Source organism: Crocodylus porosus, unplaced genomic scaffold (assembly GCF_001723895.1).
Source record: "Crocodylus porosus isolate Cpor-Errol unplaced genomic scaffold, CroPor_comp1, whole genome shotgun sequence".
NCBI classification, from domain to species: Eukaryota; Metazoa; Chordata; order Crocodylia; family Crocodylidae; genus Crocodylus; species Crocodylus porosus.
In genome coordinates, this window is record NW_017728949.1 from 24278973 (window position 1) to 24299503 (window position 20531).

The 20531-nt window shown below is 38.9% G+C and overlaps 1 protein-coding gene across 2 annotated transcripts in view; it reads left to right on the forward strand.

The window, feature by feature from the left end:
* Nucleotides 1-19065, forward strand: part of GTF3C3 (general transcription factor IIIC subunit 3) — a 40135-nt gene extending 21070 nt beyond the window's left edge. Inside the window, exons 8-19 of one of the 2 annotated variants that reach the window (XM_019554311.1) lie at nt 2736-2808; nt 4074-4172; nt 5286-5389; nt 6176-6347; nt 6976-7178; nt 7898-7999; nt 9060-9195; nt 10297-10534; nt 11484-11674; nt 12630-12754; nt 17174-17326; nt 18105-19065. In XM_019554311.1, coding sequence (XP_019409856.1) covers nt 2736-2808; nt 4074-4172; nt 5286-5389; nt 6176-6347; nt 6976-7178; nt 7898-7999; nt 9060-9195; nt 10297-10534; nt 11484-11674; nt 12630-12754; nt 17174-17326; nt 18105-18227 — 1719 coding nt within the window. In that variant the 3' untranslated portion in view covers nt 18228-19065. The remainder of the gene's footprint in view (nt 1-2735; nt 2809-4073; nt 4173-5285; nt 5390-6175; nt 6348-6975; nt 7179-7897; nt 8000-9059; nt 9196-10296; nt 10535-11483; nt 11675-12629; nt 12755-17173; nt 17327-18104) is intronic. The other variant, XM_019554312.1, reaches the window with a different exon arrangement.
* The last annotated feature ends 1466 nt before the right edge of the window (nt 19066-20531 follow it).

Here is a 20531-nt window from a genome sequence, read left to right on the forward strand (position 1 = left end):
ATTACAACCACAGAGTTTGTTGTGTTAGCTTCTGACCCCTTGCCATCTGACCTTTTGCCATTGGCATCTGAAATCAAAGACTTTAATCTTTGACAGATACCCCTAATTAAGTAGAGTGACTTATGCTTTTTACACATTCCAGAACGGCATCCAGCCTTGATGGAGAACCTACTGTTTACCTTCATAGTTATTCCAGTAGTTAGTGCAAATGAAAAAGAAATGAAAGAAATGCTGTTTTCTGTTTCCAGCCATTCTTGTTATGTCTTTCTCTGTTAAAGAGTTTACTAGTCTAGCACCTGGGATTTTTCTCCCTGTTGAGTTCCTTACACACTATACATGCACATGCTTACTTCTCAGTAAACCTCCCTAATACTGAGTAAGTGCAAGTAGCAAATTTACTTGGCATTAGTAACAGTGCCATAGTACTTGTGTAGATGCCTGACTGGGAGCAAAATCTGCTCCCAGTCAGCCATCCATCAAGGAGTGGGAGATAGCTCTCTGCCCCCAGGAGCTGCCTACTGCTGGGGCAGGCTCTGCCACAAGAGTCCAGGCAGGGCATATGTCCCCCACCGTGGCAGCAGGGAGCTCCAGGTGACCTTTATCTCCCAGCCTGAGCCATACGGAAAATCTTAAATCTCCTGTCCCCTTTTGATGGAGCACTGTGGGGCTCAGACTGGGAGGTAAGGGTCTCCCAAGAGTGGCCCCGTGATTGCAGGGCTTGGGCTGGGAGATGAGCATCTCTTAGCAGCAGTGGCCCTGTGACTGCATAGCTGGCACTGGTAGCTCCCTGCTGGGGAAAAATCTCCCCAGCCTGTTCTCCCCCAGCTTCATGCTTGCGAAGATGTGGGGGGAAAAGCTGCATGTCCGGGACGGGACAATGTCCCCCTGCCCTGGCAGTAGGGAGCTTCCAGCTCCTGCTCCCTGATTGCAGAGTGGGGGGTTGGGGAGCTTGTTTCCAGCCCCTGCCCCGTGATTGCAGAGTGGGGATTGGGAACATGCTCCCCAGCCCCCACTCTGGGATTGCAGTCAGGATTGCAGAGCAAGGGCTGGGAGCTCCTTGCATGGGAAAAGTTCCCCGCTTAGTCTGGAGCTGGTTGGAACCTGCCTCTGACTGGGAAGCAAGTGCAGCCTAGAGGTGGTTGACGATTATCTTGTTTTGGGCAGCCCCATGCTAGCTCCAGGCCTGCACATGCAGACTTCCCCATGCAGCCCAGGACTGGCTGGCAACTGTTCTGGTCAGGGGCAGGTCCCAGCCCCATGTCCTGATCTGGTGATCGAGGCATGAGGCATGGAAAGAGCTGCAGGTGTGGGTTAGGTCCCAGCTCCTTGCCCTGATCCACCAGTGGGCCGGTTAGCAGCTAGTTTGCAAGTGGGACCTTCCCCTCCCCTGTAGCTCTTTCCAAGCTGTGATTTAACTTGAACCAGAAAGGGGTCTGGGACAGACGTTTCAGAAACTGGTTTGACCCAAATCAGTTAAGTCTGATACTACATTCAATCAGGTATTTCTTAGACCAGTTTCAACCATGTTAAAACTGGCTTATGTGCAGTGAATGTATGTTCTGTTGCAAGTTTAAACCAGTTTCTCATTACTTAAATTGGTTTGTGTGTAACTTGTGTCCCTAGTCCTGTTGGTACACCCTGCACTTTTTTCCCCTCTAGTTACATAACTGCATTTGGTCATATTAAAACTCCATTCATTTGAATGAGCTCATCTTACCATCTGTTTCTTTGTCCTTATTGTTATCCATTCACCCAGATTCTATCAGCCATAATTAAAAAAATATATTTACTTCCATATCATTGAAAATATTTTGTAGTATCCAGTTGCATTAAAATCCTATGAAAGATCACACTGAAAGCTCCATTCAGCAATGATTCCCTGTGGAACAATGTCTTTTGATGTTTCATAGTTTCTAGGGTCGGAAGGGACCTGAGTAGATCATCTAGTCCGACCCCCTGCCATGGCAGGAAAGAGTACTGGGGTCAAATGACCCCAGCAAGGTGTACATCTAGCCTCCTCTTAAAGACCCCCAGGGTAGGGGCCAGCACCACTTCTCTTGGAAGTTGGTTCCAGATCCTAGCCGCCCTGACAGTGAAGTAGCGCCTCCTGATATCTAGCCTAAATCGACCCTCTGCCAGCTTGTGACCGTTATTCCTGGTCACTCCTGGTAGTTTGTTGGTTAGCCATTTCTCATTTATTTAACTTGTGTTTTATGGGTATCGAAGTCAACTTGGTGCTGCTTAATATTTTGTTTTAAACATGAGTGCAATTTTAAAATCAGAAATACCAAGTTAGTATACAGATTTGAATCTTTGATAGTGAAAGAAACTGTATTCTTCCTTCAAGATTACATTACAGACTTTATTAACCCCACAAAACACAAAATTGTAGCCCAAGGAATACTTCCTAGAGCTGTGTAGAGAGCTTAGTTGGCTATATGGTCCTTTTGCCAGATGACCTTAAAGGAAGTTAATGTGTACTAAATACTATTTATTCTAAATGTTGCCACTCTGAGAGAAGTTGGTCTGTACCTCCAAAAGATTGAAGGGTGGGTAGCTGAGTTTACTAGGCAGTGTTTGTATTGAGATGTGGTCCAGACAATAGAAGCTTACCTGGTTTTACCTTTTTTTTAAATTCCTTTGCCAGGAACTGTGTTTGGAACCTGTTTAGCTAAAACAGTTGCTGCATAGGTTTGGTTTTATTTTAACAGGATGTGAATTTTTTCCATTTTTAGATTATTACAGATTTCGCAGGAATAGTTCTTGAAAAGAAAGCTACAGAAAAAGGATCTTCTGAGGAGAATAAAGGTAAAAGTCTAGGAAGTGGCTAGTGAGATGCTCCTGTTAGTGTAATTACTGTTTTTTATAATGTATATCATGTATATCACACTTTGTCTTCAATACAGTGACGCCTCTTACAGATTTTTGTAAGTTGTACATCATCTACCCAAAGTACAATGAATTATTCAGGTTTTCAGTTAGATATAGTGGTTTGGACTACTGCCTAAGGTATAACACAACAGAGACCAATTAAATTGTTAAAATTCCACTGAGTTTTGAGATCAGACCATTTATTTTTCTTAGATAAGTAGTTTTTGAAAACCACCTCATCAGGTTGATGGCATACTGACTCTAGAATCTCCGTCTCTGAGCCAAAAGAAACATACTCATGGGTTTGTTTTGTTTTTTAAACCTATGTTTTTGTTGTATGTTCAAGTATTTTTGTTTATACAGATCCAGAAATAATCATTTGAAAGCATGGAATGCATGAAACAAGGATTCTTTGGGAAAGCTTCCTCCTTTTGAAAGTCATTTCTCAGTTCAGTCAGACACACTGTAAAAGAGCGTTGTCTAGTTTTAGAAATTAGCTCAATGCTGTAGTATTTCCCCAGACTCTGTTATGTGGTTAGTCAGTCAGTTGGATGAGCAGTCAAATCTAAAACCCAGTGGAAATATAGGACTTGATCCTGTGTTCCTTTTCTAGGAAAAGTTCTGTTGGCTTTGCCCTCTACACCCTGGTTTTCAACCTGTGGTTCGCAGACCCCTGGGGTCCGCAGACTGGGGTTTACAAAAGATGACTACGATTAATCAAAAGTCTGTGAATAACTACAATTACAATTCAAAGGGGTTCACACCTCCACTCAATTTTTTTAGGGGTCTGCAAATGAAAAAAGATGAAAACCATTGCTCTACACCATAGATAAGATGCAAGTTAACAGTGAAGCAAAAATCTCTCTGATCGGGATTTTTTTTAAGGATAGTTACTGTCTTCAGCCTTTGTGCTGCTAAACAAACCAAGAAATAAAAGTGCATATTATTGCATGCTGCTATATGTGATTAATGTTATACTACTAACTACGAAAAACCTAGATAGTCCTTTAGGAGCTTACTCCTATTTTTCTACCCCGTTTTTTTTTTTAAGTGTCTCTGTGTCCTATCCTTTGAAAAGTTGGCTAGTTTTCAGCAGTTTGGAACAGAAATGTGCTATTGAAGTAGAGAAACTAAATAAAATAATTTTGGTTTCTCTGAAAACTGCAAAAGAACTTAATCTATGTTTTTTCACATTTGACAAGAAACAAATACAGTGGCTGTTGTGAAAATCCAAGAAAGCCAAGTGGAAGTGATGGACTGTCAAGATGTGCCACCTGAATCCAGTGCTGCCTGTGAGCAATGTAATTCTGAATCTACTGTAAATCTGAATCCTGATCAATATCTGTGTATCAAGTCTGTGATAGGCAGTGGTTTTGGAGAGAAGGAAATTTGGGACTTGGTCTAGAAAAGGTCTATGGTCTGTTCATTTCAATTAAAGAACATTGCCTCCAAACTCTAAAAACACTCAATTTCCAAAGATGGTCCACTGAAATTGTGTTCTTTCATACTTTTCAAGTATATATCAGAAATTACCTAAGAAGTATGTATTGCACATGGCATAGCACATATTGATTCACTGTAGACATGGACTAATCCTGCCAAGTGTTATTTATAGTAATTGGCTATGATGTTGTGTGTGGTTACTTGTTAAGTAAAAGGAAGGTGGTGATAGACCTAAGGAATCTGGAATACTTTTAGTGGTAAGGCATTTCAGTTAAGGCTATCTTGCATGTTAATAATGGAGGATTGCTTGACACTTAGTGTGTTCACAAGAAACTTCTTGAATTCTTAGTGAAGTTTTTTGGGGGGGCATTTAAATAAGAGTTAGTAATTAATTAGCAAGTTTAACTCCTTTGTCATAAAAAGTGCACTTGACATTCTCTACTCGTATGTTTTGTTAGTACAGTTTAGGTTTTTGCTGTGTATTAAATGCAGGGAGTAGGGTCCTTGCTCCATAGGGTTTTCAGTCTAGTGTAGAGAAGTAGCTTGCTCATGTCTAGTAATGTGCCAGTAAAGAGTTGGGGATACTGGTGGCTAATATTAGAAAGTTTTATAAAGGAAGTGTTCACAGGAGGAGAGGCAAAGCACTGGGGACTTGATTCTCTGCAAAGAAGAACATCTTTTTACCAATGTGTTGATGACCTTCAACTACTTTTAAGTCCACAGAAAGTGATGGCACTTATGCACCTGATGCTGCAAAATATTAAGTTCACGGAGAGTTGTTTTAATAATCAGAAAAGGCATCAGGAGAATCTTGAGGGCCTGATCCAACATATACTAAAGTGAAGGACAAGGAGAATCTTCCTTTTTATTTGTCTGGAGCTGAATCAAATGCTGGGGAGAAATTAACTGAGGATGTGTGATGTCTTAGTTCAGAGCCCACAGCTTTTAATAGTATCATTTTCTTTTTGTAGCTCCAGAGAAAGTTACCTGCCTTATCCCTGATGGAGTTCCTATAGATATTACAGTGAAGTTGATGATCTGTTTGGTTCACCTGAGCATTTTAGAGCCACTCAATGTAAGTATAAACTAACACAGCTACATTGGAGGCAGCTATGGAACATCAAGCAAAAATGTTTTTCTTACCATAGTATAGCTACAGAATTTGATTTAATAGTAGGTTTTGTACTGTCTCACTTTCCTCCAAAAATGGGCACAATCCTAAGAGAGTCATTACAACAGCACTGTAGGGGGGATTTTTCCCATGGAAGTAAACCTTTTATTACAGGGAATTAAATAAGTGGAGGTAGCTTGAGGTGTGTTTATTAGTAGCAATATAATTTTTTCCCCTATAAATATTAACCAATAAAAATAATCAAGCCAAATTAATTGTCCTACTAGGGAGGAGAGAGATTATATCCTTTACAGGAGAGTAAACTGCAGCCTGTATACTGGTCCCCAGTGAAAGTTGCTAGCAAAAGTATTAGAGGCTTGGACTGATTCTTATTAATTGTGAAACAATACTTTCTCTGAATCGATGCTTCAGTCATAATGATGATTCGAGACTGATAATAATAATAATTTCTCTCACCCTCCTCATGGAGCCTTTCACTAGGATAATTAAATTTGAAGTTTGCTTTTTACCTACTAGAGTAGGGTAGCTTAGTCCTATTAGGAATTCTGAAAATCTTGAGGATTTTTGTCACTATACGATCAGGTTTTAAGGAAGATTGTATTTCAGAGTGGAGTGTGCGTGACATTAGATGTTGACTGGACTGTTTGTTAGCCAGGTCCTATATGAAATGGTTTGCAATGCATATATGTTTGGCATAACTATTTAATTTCTACTTGTTTTATTGGAAAGCCTCTCTTGACTACTCTAGCAGAGCAAAATCCAGAGGAGATGGGGGATTTATACCTAGATGTTGCAGAAGCATTTCTGGATGTTGGAGAATACAATTCAGCACTGCCTCTCTTGAGTGCCCTAGTCTGTTCTGAAAGATATAACTTGGCTGTAGTCTGGCTCCGGCATGCAGGTAACAACATGGCAAAACTACTTAATACTGAAAGATGGCATCCATCATATGATAGCATGTAATAAAATTCTGGTTAAAGTCCTGTATTTAATAGGTAAGAGCATTAGATTTAATGACCTGGTATTGGAAGGTCTTGTGCAGTGTTGAGTGTACTTATCGCCCATTGACATTTTAGGCTATTAGTGAAGGATCTCTGAACATAAGATGTAGAGGCCATTGATAAATTATATGTGTTGCCATGCTATAGTTACAATCAGAGAATATCACATTTATTCTTGTAGTACAAGGTTTTCTGGCGTGATTGGTGTCCCTTAGCCAGTATAAAAAACTTTGAAATGCCTTCATTGTAGAATATTTCGTCTTCCTACATATGAATGTCAGTGATTCAGCTTTCATTTTACATATTAATCCCCAATAGGTGTTGGGCTTTTTATGATGCTGCTAATACAGTGACTTACATTGTTAGGGCATAATATGAGGGTGGTACACGTTCCTATTTTAGTAACAAATGCTCAGAATAATTCTAATTGTAAGTACATGTAAATTTTTGCTACAGAACTAATTTCATATGTATTATAACAATCATGGTCTCTACACCATGTAACCATATCTAATTCATTATTTTTAGAGTGCTTAAAAGCCTTGGGTTATGTAGAACGGGCTGCAGAGAGCTATGCCAAAGTTGTAGATCTTGCTCCCTTGCATTTGGATGCAAGAATTTCACTTTCAACACTTCAGCAGCAGCTTGGCCGGCCTGAGAGAGCTCTCGAGGCCCTGGAACCAATGTATGATCCAGATACACTGGCACAGGATGCTAATGCTGCCCAGCAGGTAGGTGACATGCTGTGTGATATGATTTTTGTCTTTTGTGTTGAATCCTTTGTCCACAGTTCTGGGGTTCATGGTTCTGTAAAGAATGTATTGCTAAATATACTAGCACTGCTGGTTAAAGATACCTTCCTGGCAGTACTGGAATCTGGGTACCCCAAGGGGAGAAATGGTGAAAGGTTTCCTATGGGGCTTCAGAGAGCATTATAAGGAAAAGAGTGTAGCTACTGTATTCACTCATATGCAACCCCCCCCGACTCCCGCCCCGTATCAACTCTTCAATACTGGGGTGAACTTAAGCTGATTTTTACACCAGAATTAAAGCATCCAATAGGGAGCTTTAACGACAACTCCTTTCCCAGCTTGAGAGGAAGGGGCAGAGTGTCACAGTTTTAAACCTTTCACAACCTCTGCCAAATGGGCTACTCATCCAAAAGCTACTGGTGAATTGGCAGAAGCTATGAGAGGGTTAAAACCAGCACTGGGCAAGATTCAGCCTTGTGGAATTCAACCATGTGGTAAGAATTTAGCCATGAACCTGGAAAATATTTTTTTGTCTTTTTTCCTTCTGCCTTCCCAAAACCAGGTGCATGTAGTGTGTGAGAAAATGTGATACTCTCTGTGTCCATTTAATCCCCGCTGCCAGTATCTTAGTTTTGAAAGCAAGCCATGGAATTAATTTAAAATTTAAAATTTGATTAATGATGTTCCGTGTTTTCTAGGAATTAAAGTTGTTGCTCCATCGTTCAACGTTGTTGTATTCCCAAGGCAAAATGTATGGTTATGTGGACACTTTACTCACCATGCTAGCCATGCTCTTAAAGGTAAGTTAAGTCATATTGCTTAAACCAAAGAACAAACTAACTTGAAAACATCACAAGGAAATTACATGGAGATAGGAAAACAGTAAGAAGAACATTAGTAAACTGAAGCTTTGTATATATGAAATAGCATGTTTAATAGACATACAGTTATGTTATTGAATAGCGTGCCTGAATCTTTCAAAGACGTTCAGCAGCTAGAGCTCCCATCAAAGCCATATGAGCCTTTGGATTCTCGGTACCTTTAAAAGCTAGGACATAAATGTTCCTTATTCTGCTCTGTTCTGTGTATGAATAACAACTACCATTTTATGCCTTAAGCTCTGGGCTTGATTTTCATTGTTGGGACTTGCTTTAATTTTAAAAAATTCCACCAGTTGTAATTTGATGGACTACAGAATTGTTTTGTGTGATTTCAGAATAGACAAATTAAAAACAGAACACTTTGGGTACACATAGCTACACAGATCACATCACTTTGGGTACACATAGCTACTGTAAATTATGGAAAGGTCTTTCTGTAAATACCCGCTTGCAAATAAGATCATTCAAAGTGAATTTATGTCAATAACTTTCCTTGAAATCATCTGCTGTTTTGTGTATTTACTTAAAAATAATTTTTGTTTTGAAAAAAATGTTTGTATTTGGAAGTTGTAGTGTTGCAACTCTGGCTGTTTGTTTGCTTTCTGTTTTTTGTAATTCAGATTTCCATTTTGTCCAAACTGTTATAACATACAGCAAAGCTAACTGTTGACGTATTATTTCTAAAACGTTGGTACTAGTACCATGGCATCCCTTTTGTTATGCCACTAGAGAAGGACTTGTGTTTTTACTATAAATAGACCAGTAAAAGTCTTCAGAATATTCAGAAAGCATTTATCCTTGTTTTAGATAATCCATTGTACGCTGGAGCATGAAACACTGCTAAATATAACACTGTTTATGAAAACTGTCAAACATGCTTTTGCTTCCTGTAGTGTAACTGAGCAAGATGTGCAATAGATACAGGATGCATTCACAGAGCCAAAAACATTACGATATTGGTCTTCATAATTGTTTCCAGGTAGCAATGAACAGAGCTCAAGTGTGTTTAATATCTAGTTCCAAATCTGGGGAGCGACACCTTTATCTTATTAAGGTATCAAGGGATAAAATATCAGACAATGATGACCAAGAGACAGCAAACTGTGATGCCAAAGGTAATAAAATCTGTTAAAAATAAATTAATTCATAGTAACTCCTTACCTACTAAAGACACTGAGATTGTTGCAGACAGATCCATGGTATTCCTAGTAATAAGACTTTATTAGTAATACCGAAACAGAATTCTGTTCTTTAAAAAAAAATGTAGATTTGACATTTTTTGTTCCATACTGATCAAAAGCTAGGCTATGTTTTATGTTGTTTGCCTGCTTCAGCATAGTCAGTTGCTTGGTGGTTATGGTATTTGTCTAGAATGTGGGAGACCCACATTCAAGCCTCTGCTCTTTCATGTGGAGCAGAGTTAGCACTTGAGTCTCCTTCATCCAAGTTTAATATCTTAACTACTGGGTCATCGGCTTTTTTAGGACAGGTGGGTTTGTGGGCATGTGCATATCTTTTTCCCTGGGTCAGCTTTACCGATAGCCAGATCACCTCACCACACATAAACTAATTCATACGTTGCCTAATTTAAGTCCTGATCCTACAGACTTTAATAAGTGGTCCCACCAAAATCAAAGAAATTATTGCTTAAGTAACTTGCAAGTTGCTAACATGAAAAAGTACATTTATAAACGAGTTGCTTTAATTTAGCATGGTGCAGGCACCAGGCCTGTATTAATATTCTGTGGAAAAAAAATGTCTACTCATTTCATAGCAAGTTAATTGAACCTGATGAAAGAGTTGTTCAAACAGTGCTGCTTCAGAAGAAGTCTCCAGGTACACCACTATTTATCAGCTGTACAAACTACTGTGTTTTTCCAGCTGATTTTCCAAAATTTCCAAATTATGACTAGTCCAGATCAGGTAGTTCTTTCGCAGGGGAATGAGATGGCCTTTAGTGTATGTGTACATGTTTGTATAGTACTGATCCAGTTTGAATTATTTAAATTCCCTGTAATTATGAAGTGTTTACTCTGTGATTATTTATTAAAATTTGAACTCTATAAATTGTGTTTTAAAAGAATTAAAATCCACTTAATATTATTTTCCCTTAATATAAAAATTTTTTTAAAAAACCCTGTGGGCTGAAATTTTAAACAGAATCTATAGTCTTCAGCTCTCTTTTCTGTGCCTGTTTGACTTTCTTACTATTTTAGCCATATTTGCTGTACTCACAAGCGTCCTGACAAAAGATGATTGGTGGAACCTTCTCCTGAAAGCCATTTACTCCTTGTGTGACCTCTCCCGATACAAGGAAGCAGAGCTGTTGGTGGATTCTTCCCTGGAGTATTATTCGTTCTATGATGACAGGCAAAAGCGTAAAGAGCTGGAGTACTTTGGTCTTTCAGCTGCAATTCTGGATAAGAATTTCCGCAAGGCTTATAATTATATCAGGTAAGAATCACTAGTGTAGTTAACGCAACCATATATTCTGTAATGATTTCCAGTGAGGCTTTATGTATACTTCTATGAACATTTGTAGCTATTCAAACAGTGATCTTCTGAATTACATGCAAGCTGATTTTTTTTTTTTTTTTTTTTTTTTTTAGGGCCCCCAGAACACAGGACCCTTAAGATGTGGTTAACCAGTCAATCATGTCTTAATTTATTCACGGGCCACATGTTCGATCAATAAATGCCATAATAAAACAGGGGATAAGCCATAAAGTTATTACACAAAAAATGTGTAATAACTGTAGTGGTTTCATATCACGCCAGCATGGTGCACCCCCACAGCTAGGAGCCCCATCAGCTAGCTGATGGGGCTCACTATGCTGGCAGGCCCCAGACGTGACGGGATATGCTGTTTGATCCTACAGTCAATCCTCCTGCCATGCACATGTGGCATAGCAGGAAATGTGATTGTGGTGATGCCATGTCAGATCCCACAGCGCTTTTACTTGCATGTCTGCCAGGGACCTGAGAGGACCAGAATATCTGTTAATTTCCACTTAAGCAAATAAGTCTCTGAAATTAAAGGGCTTTTTTTGGCAGTCTTTAATTGCCAAAAAAGCCCCTGTCTGCTTTATGGCACTTTTCTGCAGTGGACCATCTGGTCATCTTGCAATATGTTAGGAATGTATTACAGGTTATATGCCCAGGTTTTTTTATATGCCCTACTAACTTTATTCAAATGAGTTGTCCCATCAAAGCCAAATAAATTACTCTAATAAGTGAGGACTGCTTGGCTCTTTGAATAATTTGTCAATTGATTTTAGATTCGTCTTTCACATGGTACTTTCAGATAAACTGTAGATCTCTTCTTTTCATTACAGGGTATTTACTTAGTGATTTATTGCATACTATAGATACACAATACAATAAGTGATTTCCTTTCTTTTAGAATAATGGTAATGGAAAATGTCAATAAACCTCAGCTCTGGAACATCTTTAATCAAGTCACCATGCAGTCTCAGGATGTACGACACCATCGCTTTTGTCTTAGATTAATGTTGAAAAATCCAGAAAATCATGCACTTTGTGTCCTAAATGGGCACAATGCATTTGTATCTGGCAGTTTCAAGCATGCTCTTGGTGAGTCATTATTTTATTTAACTAATAAAAAGTACAACGCTCTGAAATATTTTATACGTTATACTCCCAAATTCCTTTACATCAACTTTCTCACAGTTTTTAAATATTTTCAAGATAGAGGGAATATGTCATTTTGAGTAAGAGAACACTCACCTTTGTCAGAGATCCTTAATATTTGCTTTGTGCCGCAATTAATGAACTATGCAGTTTTTGGCACTAACACATATTATATCACCCATTTTAATTTGTTGGTAAAAGAATCAGGGCATAAGTGAATAGGCCAGTTCATGAAAATATGTATCAACAATTCAAGGAGTATCTGTGTAGTAGTTATGGACTTATATTTTGGGGTGGGAGAGCTGTTTTTCTTTTATTGTAATGAGGAAAAATGTGGGTTTTACTTATGCATGGTCAATTTATAATTGGAACAGTATGATAAATCACTACCTGATAACCATGAAGTAAGTATCAAAGAGATGGCAAATCTGAAGTGTTAAATATTTGTTCTAAGGAAAATTGCAGGATTAATTTAGAAGAGATACATTTTCAAAGAATAATTTACTAAATATTTTATAACGCCTCGAGGAAAAGAATTAAAATAATTAATCAGGGAATTGGCATCTTGCTAGCCTCTTTACACAGATTAGGGCTGAGGAAATTAATATTTTTCCAGCAAGTGCGCAAAATTGAAAGTGATTAAATTAGTTAAAAAACCGTTTTTGTCTGTGTTTGAGACTATTCTGTTTAAATTCTGACTTTACTTAGGGCAGTAGAGGAGGGTGCTGAAAACAAGAAAGCTGTAGCATCTGGTGTTCTTTCATGTTTTATTGTGGTTGTATTCAGTATTTGTTCCCTTATGCTGGTTCCCTTTTTCAGTTCAAACTTCCAAAAAAATTTGATACAGTGAAATGCTTTTAGAGAGAGACTGTCTCAAATCATTTACTCCTGCTTTTAGGACAGTATGTGCAAGCCTTTCGTACCAATCCTGATGAGCCTCTGTACAGCCTTTGCATAGGCTTAACTTTTATCCATATGGCATCTCAGAAATATGTCTTAAAAAGACATGCTCTTCTAGTACAGGTAAGTTTGAGGGAAGTGGGGTTACTGTTATGATTGCATTTGTCTGTAGTATTTATTGTTCATTAGCTGTCTTACTCCATTCAAGTAGTTAAAGCTGAAACAAATGATCACAGCTGATTGAATAATATAAAAAGGGATTTAGGTTAGGATTTTCAAAAATATCCATGTAATTTTGGAGTACATGTCCCAAGACAAGTCTGCTGCTGCTCCAGTTCTGTAAGTAAAAGCAATTTTGCTTTGGTTTGTAGAATCCTTAATTACTTCCATGTATTAGGCAGCCCCCATGTACTTAAGAAAATATTAGTTCCATTGGCTGTAGTATTGATATTTATGCAGCTGAAATATTGTCCTGGAAAGGCATTATTTACTGTTCCACTTGTAGAAAGGGTCACTCTCTTGAATAGATAATAAGAACAATGTCATGTGACATGGGTAACTAGCCATGTAACATAAATGATATATTATTGGAGCAAATACTTAACAAATAGGCATACGTTGAAAATTGTGTCCAGAATGTTTAGTGAATCCCTACAATGGTAAATGCATAGGAAGATCATCATTTAGGACCCCTGGGGTGTTTATATACATTCTCCAGGAATTGGAGGGGCAGAGGCGCTTTAATTACAGCAGCTCTAAGAGCTCTAAAGTGCCCAGAGCGTCATGTGTATCAGTGTCCCGATGCTTAAAAATGGTGGTGTGGGCACTTTAAAGCTCATTGAATGAGCTTTAGTTAAAGCACCCCTGCTGCCATTTTTCAACTCAGGGACACTGATGCACGCAACGCTGGAGTCTGCTGGAATGTGGTACTTACCATGCTCCACTAGACTCAGTTAATCATGGCTGCTCCAATGCGCTGTAATTACTGTATATAGACACCCTTGAATGCTTCACTAACAAAAAAATAAAAATAGAACCTAATGAATAGTTAGACCAGTTCTGGAAACCAGATAACATCTAAGAATGAGGATCAGAGATTTTCACTGATTCTTACAGTTAGCTGAGTATTTTTAAAAGTTGGTACTTAAAGCTATGGGGAGTGTTATTCACTGAGCACTCTCTAGTGAATCACTGAAGGATTGATTTGCAAGATGCTGAGTGCCCTCAATGTCCATTGAAACAAGGTTGGACTCTGAACAGTTTTGCTTTGATCTGTAAAATTCTGACTGAGAAACCCTGAATTTTTGCTCTGAAGGCTTTAGGGACTCTTGTCCAGTGGTTTTAAAATGCTCCTATTTTTGATATTGTGGAGTGTTTTGCTCTGTCAGATAGGCATGCAAATTTGTACAGACACTGTGTAGATAATCTCTCTGCATTAGATCATGTAATGGACAGATTATCTGTAAAATTTTATTTATTTTTTAAATAAATGCCCTTAGAAAAGAGCAACTAAACTCATTTGGTTGGTTGTTTTTGATCTGATCAGCCAAATTTTTCTATCCATGTTTTTCGTAGGATCCTCGTGTAGATGCACATAATTATCTTGTACGCTACATTGTGAAGGAATTGTTCTTTTCCCTCTAACTTTTTCTGAGCTGTTGTAACTATTTATGGTCATTCTTGGCTTGGTGTGGTCTGATCCACAAAGTGAGCCAAAGATGGAACCCTGTGATCCTTTTTTTTGGATTGCTGCTCCAGCACAACCCACTGTAACCATTTTCCCTTTCAGCTAGCCCCTTCACTTTCTGCACTTGCCAGAGCTGGGCCCAGACCCATACTAGACCTGATGGTTTTGGGTTAGTGACCTCCAGTATTTATAATTTCTTCCCTGGAAATTGAGGATTTTTAAAATTTCCTCTCCTCTCCAGGTGAGGCATCTATGTTCAGATTTGGGCTGGAAAGCTGGCCACTTAAGAGGCTTGATTTTGTTTAGAAACACTGAATGCTTACAGTTCCCATTGATTTCAGTAGGAGTTGCAGGCACTTGCTCTAAAATCAGCTCACTTATTTAGATACCAAACTGTGGCCTGATTTTAATATTTTTAGCTACTGCTTTCCTTATAATAACCTTGTCTTTCCTAGCTACTGACATTCTCCTTTTACAGCGTATTTGGAAAATGTCCTATTTGTGTCACCCTCTGGTCCTGCAATTTTGTGTGTCTGCTTTTCTCATTTCTTTTTCACCCACATTGAAGGTTTCTTTTAATCTTAGTTTGCCCTGAGTCTGTCTGTTCAGTAGTTCATGCAGATATTATGTAGTGGTGCTCCAAATTATCATGATGAGCTGGTGTGTTGGAGCTAATTGCTCATGTTGAAGGAACTGTCTTTGTTTCTAGAGGCAATATTGGTAATCAAAGGCTGTTAGTTACAGCCAGGTCAGTACATTCATAAGTGAGAACAAAATGAACCATAACTCTGTTTCCACTGTGCAGTAGTTCCCTTCTGAATTCTCCCTTTTTTCCTTAATCCCATTTGATTTTTTTTCCTGAGGACTCCTTTTATCTAAAAAGACCATATGGATTTCAGTCTAAAACAGCTATACTCAGTATCTTATTTTTACTTTAATCTCTGGGAAGTGACTCTGGTCCCAGTGGCCTTCTTTATAGCAGTAAACAGACATTAGCTAATGAATATTCACAGCGTCCTCATATAGCGACAGGCTCAAGAGAAGCTAAATGACTTTCCTAGGTTGGTACATGTGTTGGTGGCAGAGGTTGGATTAGTTCCCAGTCCTGTGTTCTTTTTTCTCAATCTGTGTGGGTAATGCTCATTGTTTCTTCCACATTGCCCCATCACTGTGAAGTGTTCCACTACAGGCCATTCTGGCTCACTGGGGCAGTGGAGGGGGAGGGCTGCACTCTATCTTTAACTTCAGCATTGGGATATGATTTGGTTAGCACCATGCTCCAGCCACCTTTACCTCCAGTTTGTTCCTGGTATCAATTGGATAGGAGGCTGGATGGGCTTCGGGGCCATGGTAAAAGGGAAACAGTGAGTGGAAACTCACCGCTCTTGCCTGGGGTTGAACCCAGATCCTAACAGCTGAGCTACATGGGTCCCACCTTAGTGCTGTATTTGTACTAATAGTCTGTCGGGCAGCTCTGATTGAGTATTGTTCCCTTTCTAGTTCTTTTCCTTTTATAGGTTTTTGGTTGTAGCTGTGTTGGTCTAAGGACATAGGCAGCCAAGGTTCTTTGAGTAGATGTGATATGTTTTATTAGACCAAATGAGTAGTTGGAAAGAAGTTCTTAGCAGGCTTTCAGGCGCAATCACTCTTTTTCGGGCATAGGGAGTCTCTCTCTGCTCTTCTGAGACTCCAAGGAATGAGAGAAGCTAAAAGTGTTTTAGCTTCTCTCATTCCTTGGAGTCTCAGAACAGCAGAGATGTCCTATGCCTGAAGAAGAGTGATTGCGTCTGAAAGCCTGCTAAGAACGTCTTTCCTTTTATAGTGAACTGAGCTAGAGTTCACTGCATATAGACCAGGGGTAGGCAACCCTCGGCATGGATGCCAGAGCATGGCATGTGAAGGTATTTTGCTTTGCATGTGCACCTCAGGGTGGACAGTTGGGGAGGGGAGGGCAGGGTTGCACTGCCACAACAATTGCAGCTCCCCCAGCATCCATCCCAGGCACGTTAGCATCTTACAAGCTGAGGTTGCGGGTTTTTGACACTGCCCAAAGACATTTTCAACCCAGATATAGACTCTGTTTAGTTTAAAAGGGGGTAAAACAGAAATAAGGAACTAAAATAACAAATTAAAGAACAACAAGTCTAGTGAAGTTACAGAGGGGTTTCTACTGAAGTTATAGAGGGGTTAGTATAGTGGAAGGAATTACTATTCTAGGCTCAATTTCTAGTTGTGCACCAGACTTTGAGTCTCTGGCAGAACTCCCTCTGGCCTCAGTAGCGTTAAGATTGGACCCTTCTACTATTTAGCCTCTGAGTTACCCAGACTTTTAGCTCCATTTTCCCTTTTATTCGTTTTTCTGATTTGTCATTTGGCAAACGTATGCTGGGAATTGGTCACTGCTGAAGGTTGCTGGTGTTCCGGGAGCTTTTACAAGGGTCTGAGGAGGAATGTGTTTGCTTTCCAGGAATAGTCCTAGGTTCTTCTGTGTGGACTGCGGTCAGGGTTGGCTGAATCAAAAAGCTATTTCTTTACTGCTAAACAACAAAGTAAGAGTGAGTTGTAAAAAGGCCAAGGGTCGAAAGAAACCCCCCCAGTGAACACAGGGTGATGTTTTAAAGGACGATAGATGGAAGTAATACTATTTCAGAACAGCTGGCCACAATTTAGCAAATGTCCTCTCACCATGTGAACCGTCTGGAGGCTATGAAAATATGGTTTGGCTCTTGTGTGGTATGAAACAATGAGTTGTTTTTCCCTGTGGCCTCAAATGAGCTGATTCTTTATGGAAAAAACACTTTCTGCAAAAAGAGAAAATCAAAACCTTATGCTGTTTGTTTGTAATGTGTGTGCAGGGATTCTCTTTCCTTCACCGCTATCTGGGCATCCGTGGACCTTGTCAAGAATCTTTCTATAACCTTGGCCGTGGCCTTCATCAGATGGGATTAGTGCATTTGGCAATCCACTACTACCAAAAGGCTCTTGAACTTCCTGCTGTTGTCTTAGAGGTACTGTACAGTCAAATACCTGAACCTTAGTCTCTACAAATCAGTTGGGTATTATCAGTAAGTAACCAGAAGTAAAGACAGTGCTCAAAATTATCAGTAATCCCTACTGTAAATTCACCAGTGTTAGAAAAAGTCCCTTTTAGCTGTCATCTGTTCTGTGTTTCTGGACATGTATAGTTCGAAGGCTCAAGACAGTCTGAGAGTTTGGTTTGATGGTTACATTATTGGGAGTGGCCAGCATCAGCTACAAGAAAATGTTCAATGGAGAACATTTTCGTATGAATATCAAGAAGTGTATTTAAAATCAAATTTCAAAGCAAGAATAATGGCATGTAAAATCTGACTGGCATTTTCTCTATTGCACAAATAAGAGGGTTTAACAAAAAAATATAGATTCCCAGTGTAAATATATTGATGTAGTAGAAATGAAATGACCTATATAATAAGATAAAGAATTTGTGTGCATTAGTACATTGATTCTGTAGTGGTTTTCTGTTGTAATTTGCCATGGGTTTCTTTGCACTGTCTATATAGTGGGTCAGATAGCAAAAGTGTCTGAACTAACAGACGTTTATCTTAATTGTAGTAAGGCTTATTTAAAATAGTCGTAATGGAAGAAAACTTATGCTCTGCCATATGCTGGTGGTGTTCTCTTAGCTAGAGTTCTGGCGGGGGAGAGTGAGAAGAAACATGTCTGGTCATAAGGCAGTGATATTCAAGATCTACCCAGGGTTTATATCCAATGTACATGCAAATAATTTTTTTCCAATTATTTCAGGGAATAGAAACTGATCAAACAGACTTGAAAAGAGATATTGCCTTCAACTTATCACTAATTTATCAGAGTAGTGGAAATACAACAGTAGCTCGGAAGCTGCTATATACATATGGAGTCGTATGACGAGTGTGTGGCAGCTGTTCGCGATTAGGATGCAGCCTGCAAGAAAAACTGCCTCCGTCATTTTCACCAGGATATTGAGGATGTTGGGCATTATGCAATGGTAAAAGATTAATCTGAAAGAAGCTATGTAAATATTTTTTCCTAAACAGAACTAGACATGTCTGGTCAGAGCTGCCACTTTGTAGGTATTTTGTTTCATAGACTTTTAGCTATTTTTTTTCCAGTTTCTAAAATTGTGACAATAAAATGCACTGATTCAAGAAAAAATACTGTTGGCATTTCTGAGCAAATTCCCGACATACTTGAAGTTGAGGGAGCACTTACCATTAAGTTCTGCATTTTTCTCCATGGATTTTGATTCTGAAATCTACCGTTCCTGCTGGTATACAGCATTTTCTGCTGAATAAGGGGCCAAAAAAGCACTAATTATTTTTGGAGAAGACTTGTTTGTGTATTTAACCAGGTACTGTCCTTGTTCAAAAGCTATTCATTTGCTACAGTTAGTTTGCCATATACTATTCAGAATTGTTGCTCTTATGCAGGAGAGGGAAGACAAATCAGCTTCCAAGGCAGAATGCTAACCCCTGCATATTAGGCAGTAGCTTTATACAGATTCCTGGGAGAATATTTCCAAAAAGAGGAAAGAACTGTAAATAAATCCAATTGCAAGAACTTTTTATTACTTGCATATTTTTTAGGTAATTCTTTATTCAGCAGTAAAGTTGTCTGAGAAGTGACTTTTGCTCTAATGTTATGTGCCACAACTGTAACAGGCATCCTATTTAGAAAGAGTATTGTATATTTTGTGTTAATAAAAATTTTTAGTTTGTAAATAATACCTATTGTTTCAATAATTAAGTTATTCTTAGCAAAAATCATAATCTGTTTAGTGGGTTAAAATTAATAGTGTACTAATAGACAGCCCGAGTTTCATTTTCCTGTAGTAAAAATTCAGTAGAAATGCTGCAAGTTCCGTATATTCTATTGCAGATTAAGAAGATAATTCCAGTTTCACAGGTTTTCTCTTGTCTCATAGAGAAATAGTTCTCAGAGCTCCTGGTTCTCTCTCTCAAAACTTGTCTCCAGTAAGAGTTATGATGAGTCCTTGTAAGATTACAGGCTTAGATCTTGGCATGTAATTCTTTCCAGCATGCCTGTATGATTAAACTTCAGCACTAACATGATTTCTATTAGACAACAAATTGAAATGTGTAGGGCTGGATCTTATATTGAATTTTAGTCAAAGCCATTACAGCTCTTGAGGAAAAAGGAACAGGTCTGCTGAATTCTCTACTTCTGGGATATGCAATTATAGTTTGTTTTTATTCAATCAGATGATACCCAGTTGCTAGAGAAAAATTTGGCAGACGCTATTGTTGATAGTTACTACCTGTTTGTTCCCTTCACGGAGAGAATTCCAGTTGAACGTTCCACTGGGTGGCGTGGCCTGCCGGTCTGACAAAACCAGACGGACAGCTATTAACTTTGTTTTCTAAATATTGTCCTTGCCCCAAAGCCTTTTACTCTGCTCTGATAGGGGCAGAATGTCCATTTGTTTATCTTTGTTTTATTTTTCATCTGTGCCTAAATATTTAATATTCTTTACTATTTCCTCTTAACTTTTTCTCCCCTGATCTACATGGTATGATGCATCTCCTGCTAATTCCACAAATCAGAATAACCTTGTGCTTACCTTGTGCTCCCCATTGTCTTTCCTTATGTATTTATTGTGTGGGCTCTCATCTTTTTATTCTGTTTACAGTCCCCCAGCACATGCTCCATGTTATATGTGAGAGATGTTTTTAACTTCTTCCTCTTTTCTGTTAAAGTGTCCCCCACACTCTTGGCCTAAATATTGGGTTGCATGAACAGAATCATCTCTTGCATATCAAGGCAAGCGATTTATTCTGCTCTGTTCAGCAGTGGTGAGGCCTCACCTGTTTTGGGCCCTACCTTTCAAGAACAACGTGAGCAGATTGGGAAGAATCCAGTAGAGAGTGACAGAAATGATTGGAGGCCTGGACAGCATGACTTACGAGGAAAGGGCTATCTAGTCTGGAGAAGAGAAGGCTGAGGGGGGATTTGATTTAAAAGTTTTCAAATACCAGAGGACTGATTATAACGGGGATGGAAACGAAACTATTCCCTTGCTGTAGGGAACAGGACTAGAAGCAGTGGACTCAACTGCTGCAAAGGAAATTAAGGTTATGAATTAGAAAGAACTTTCTGACTGATGGTGATCAGGCATTGGAAAAGGCTACCTAGAAATGTTGTGGACTTACCATCTCTGTACATTTTCAAGAG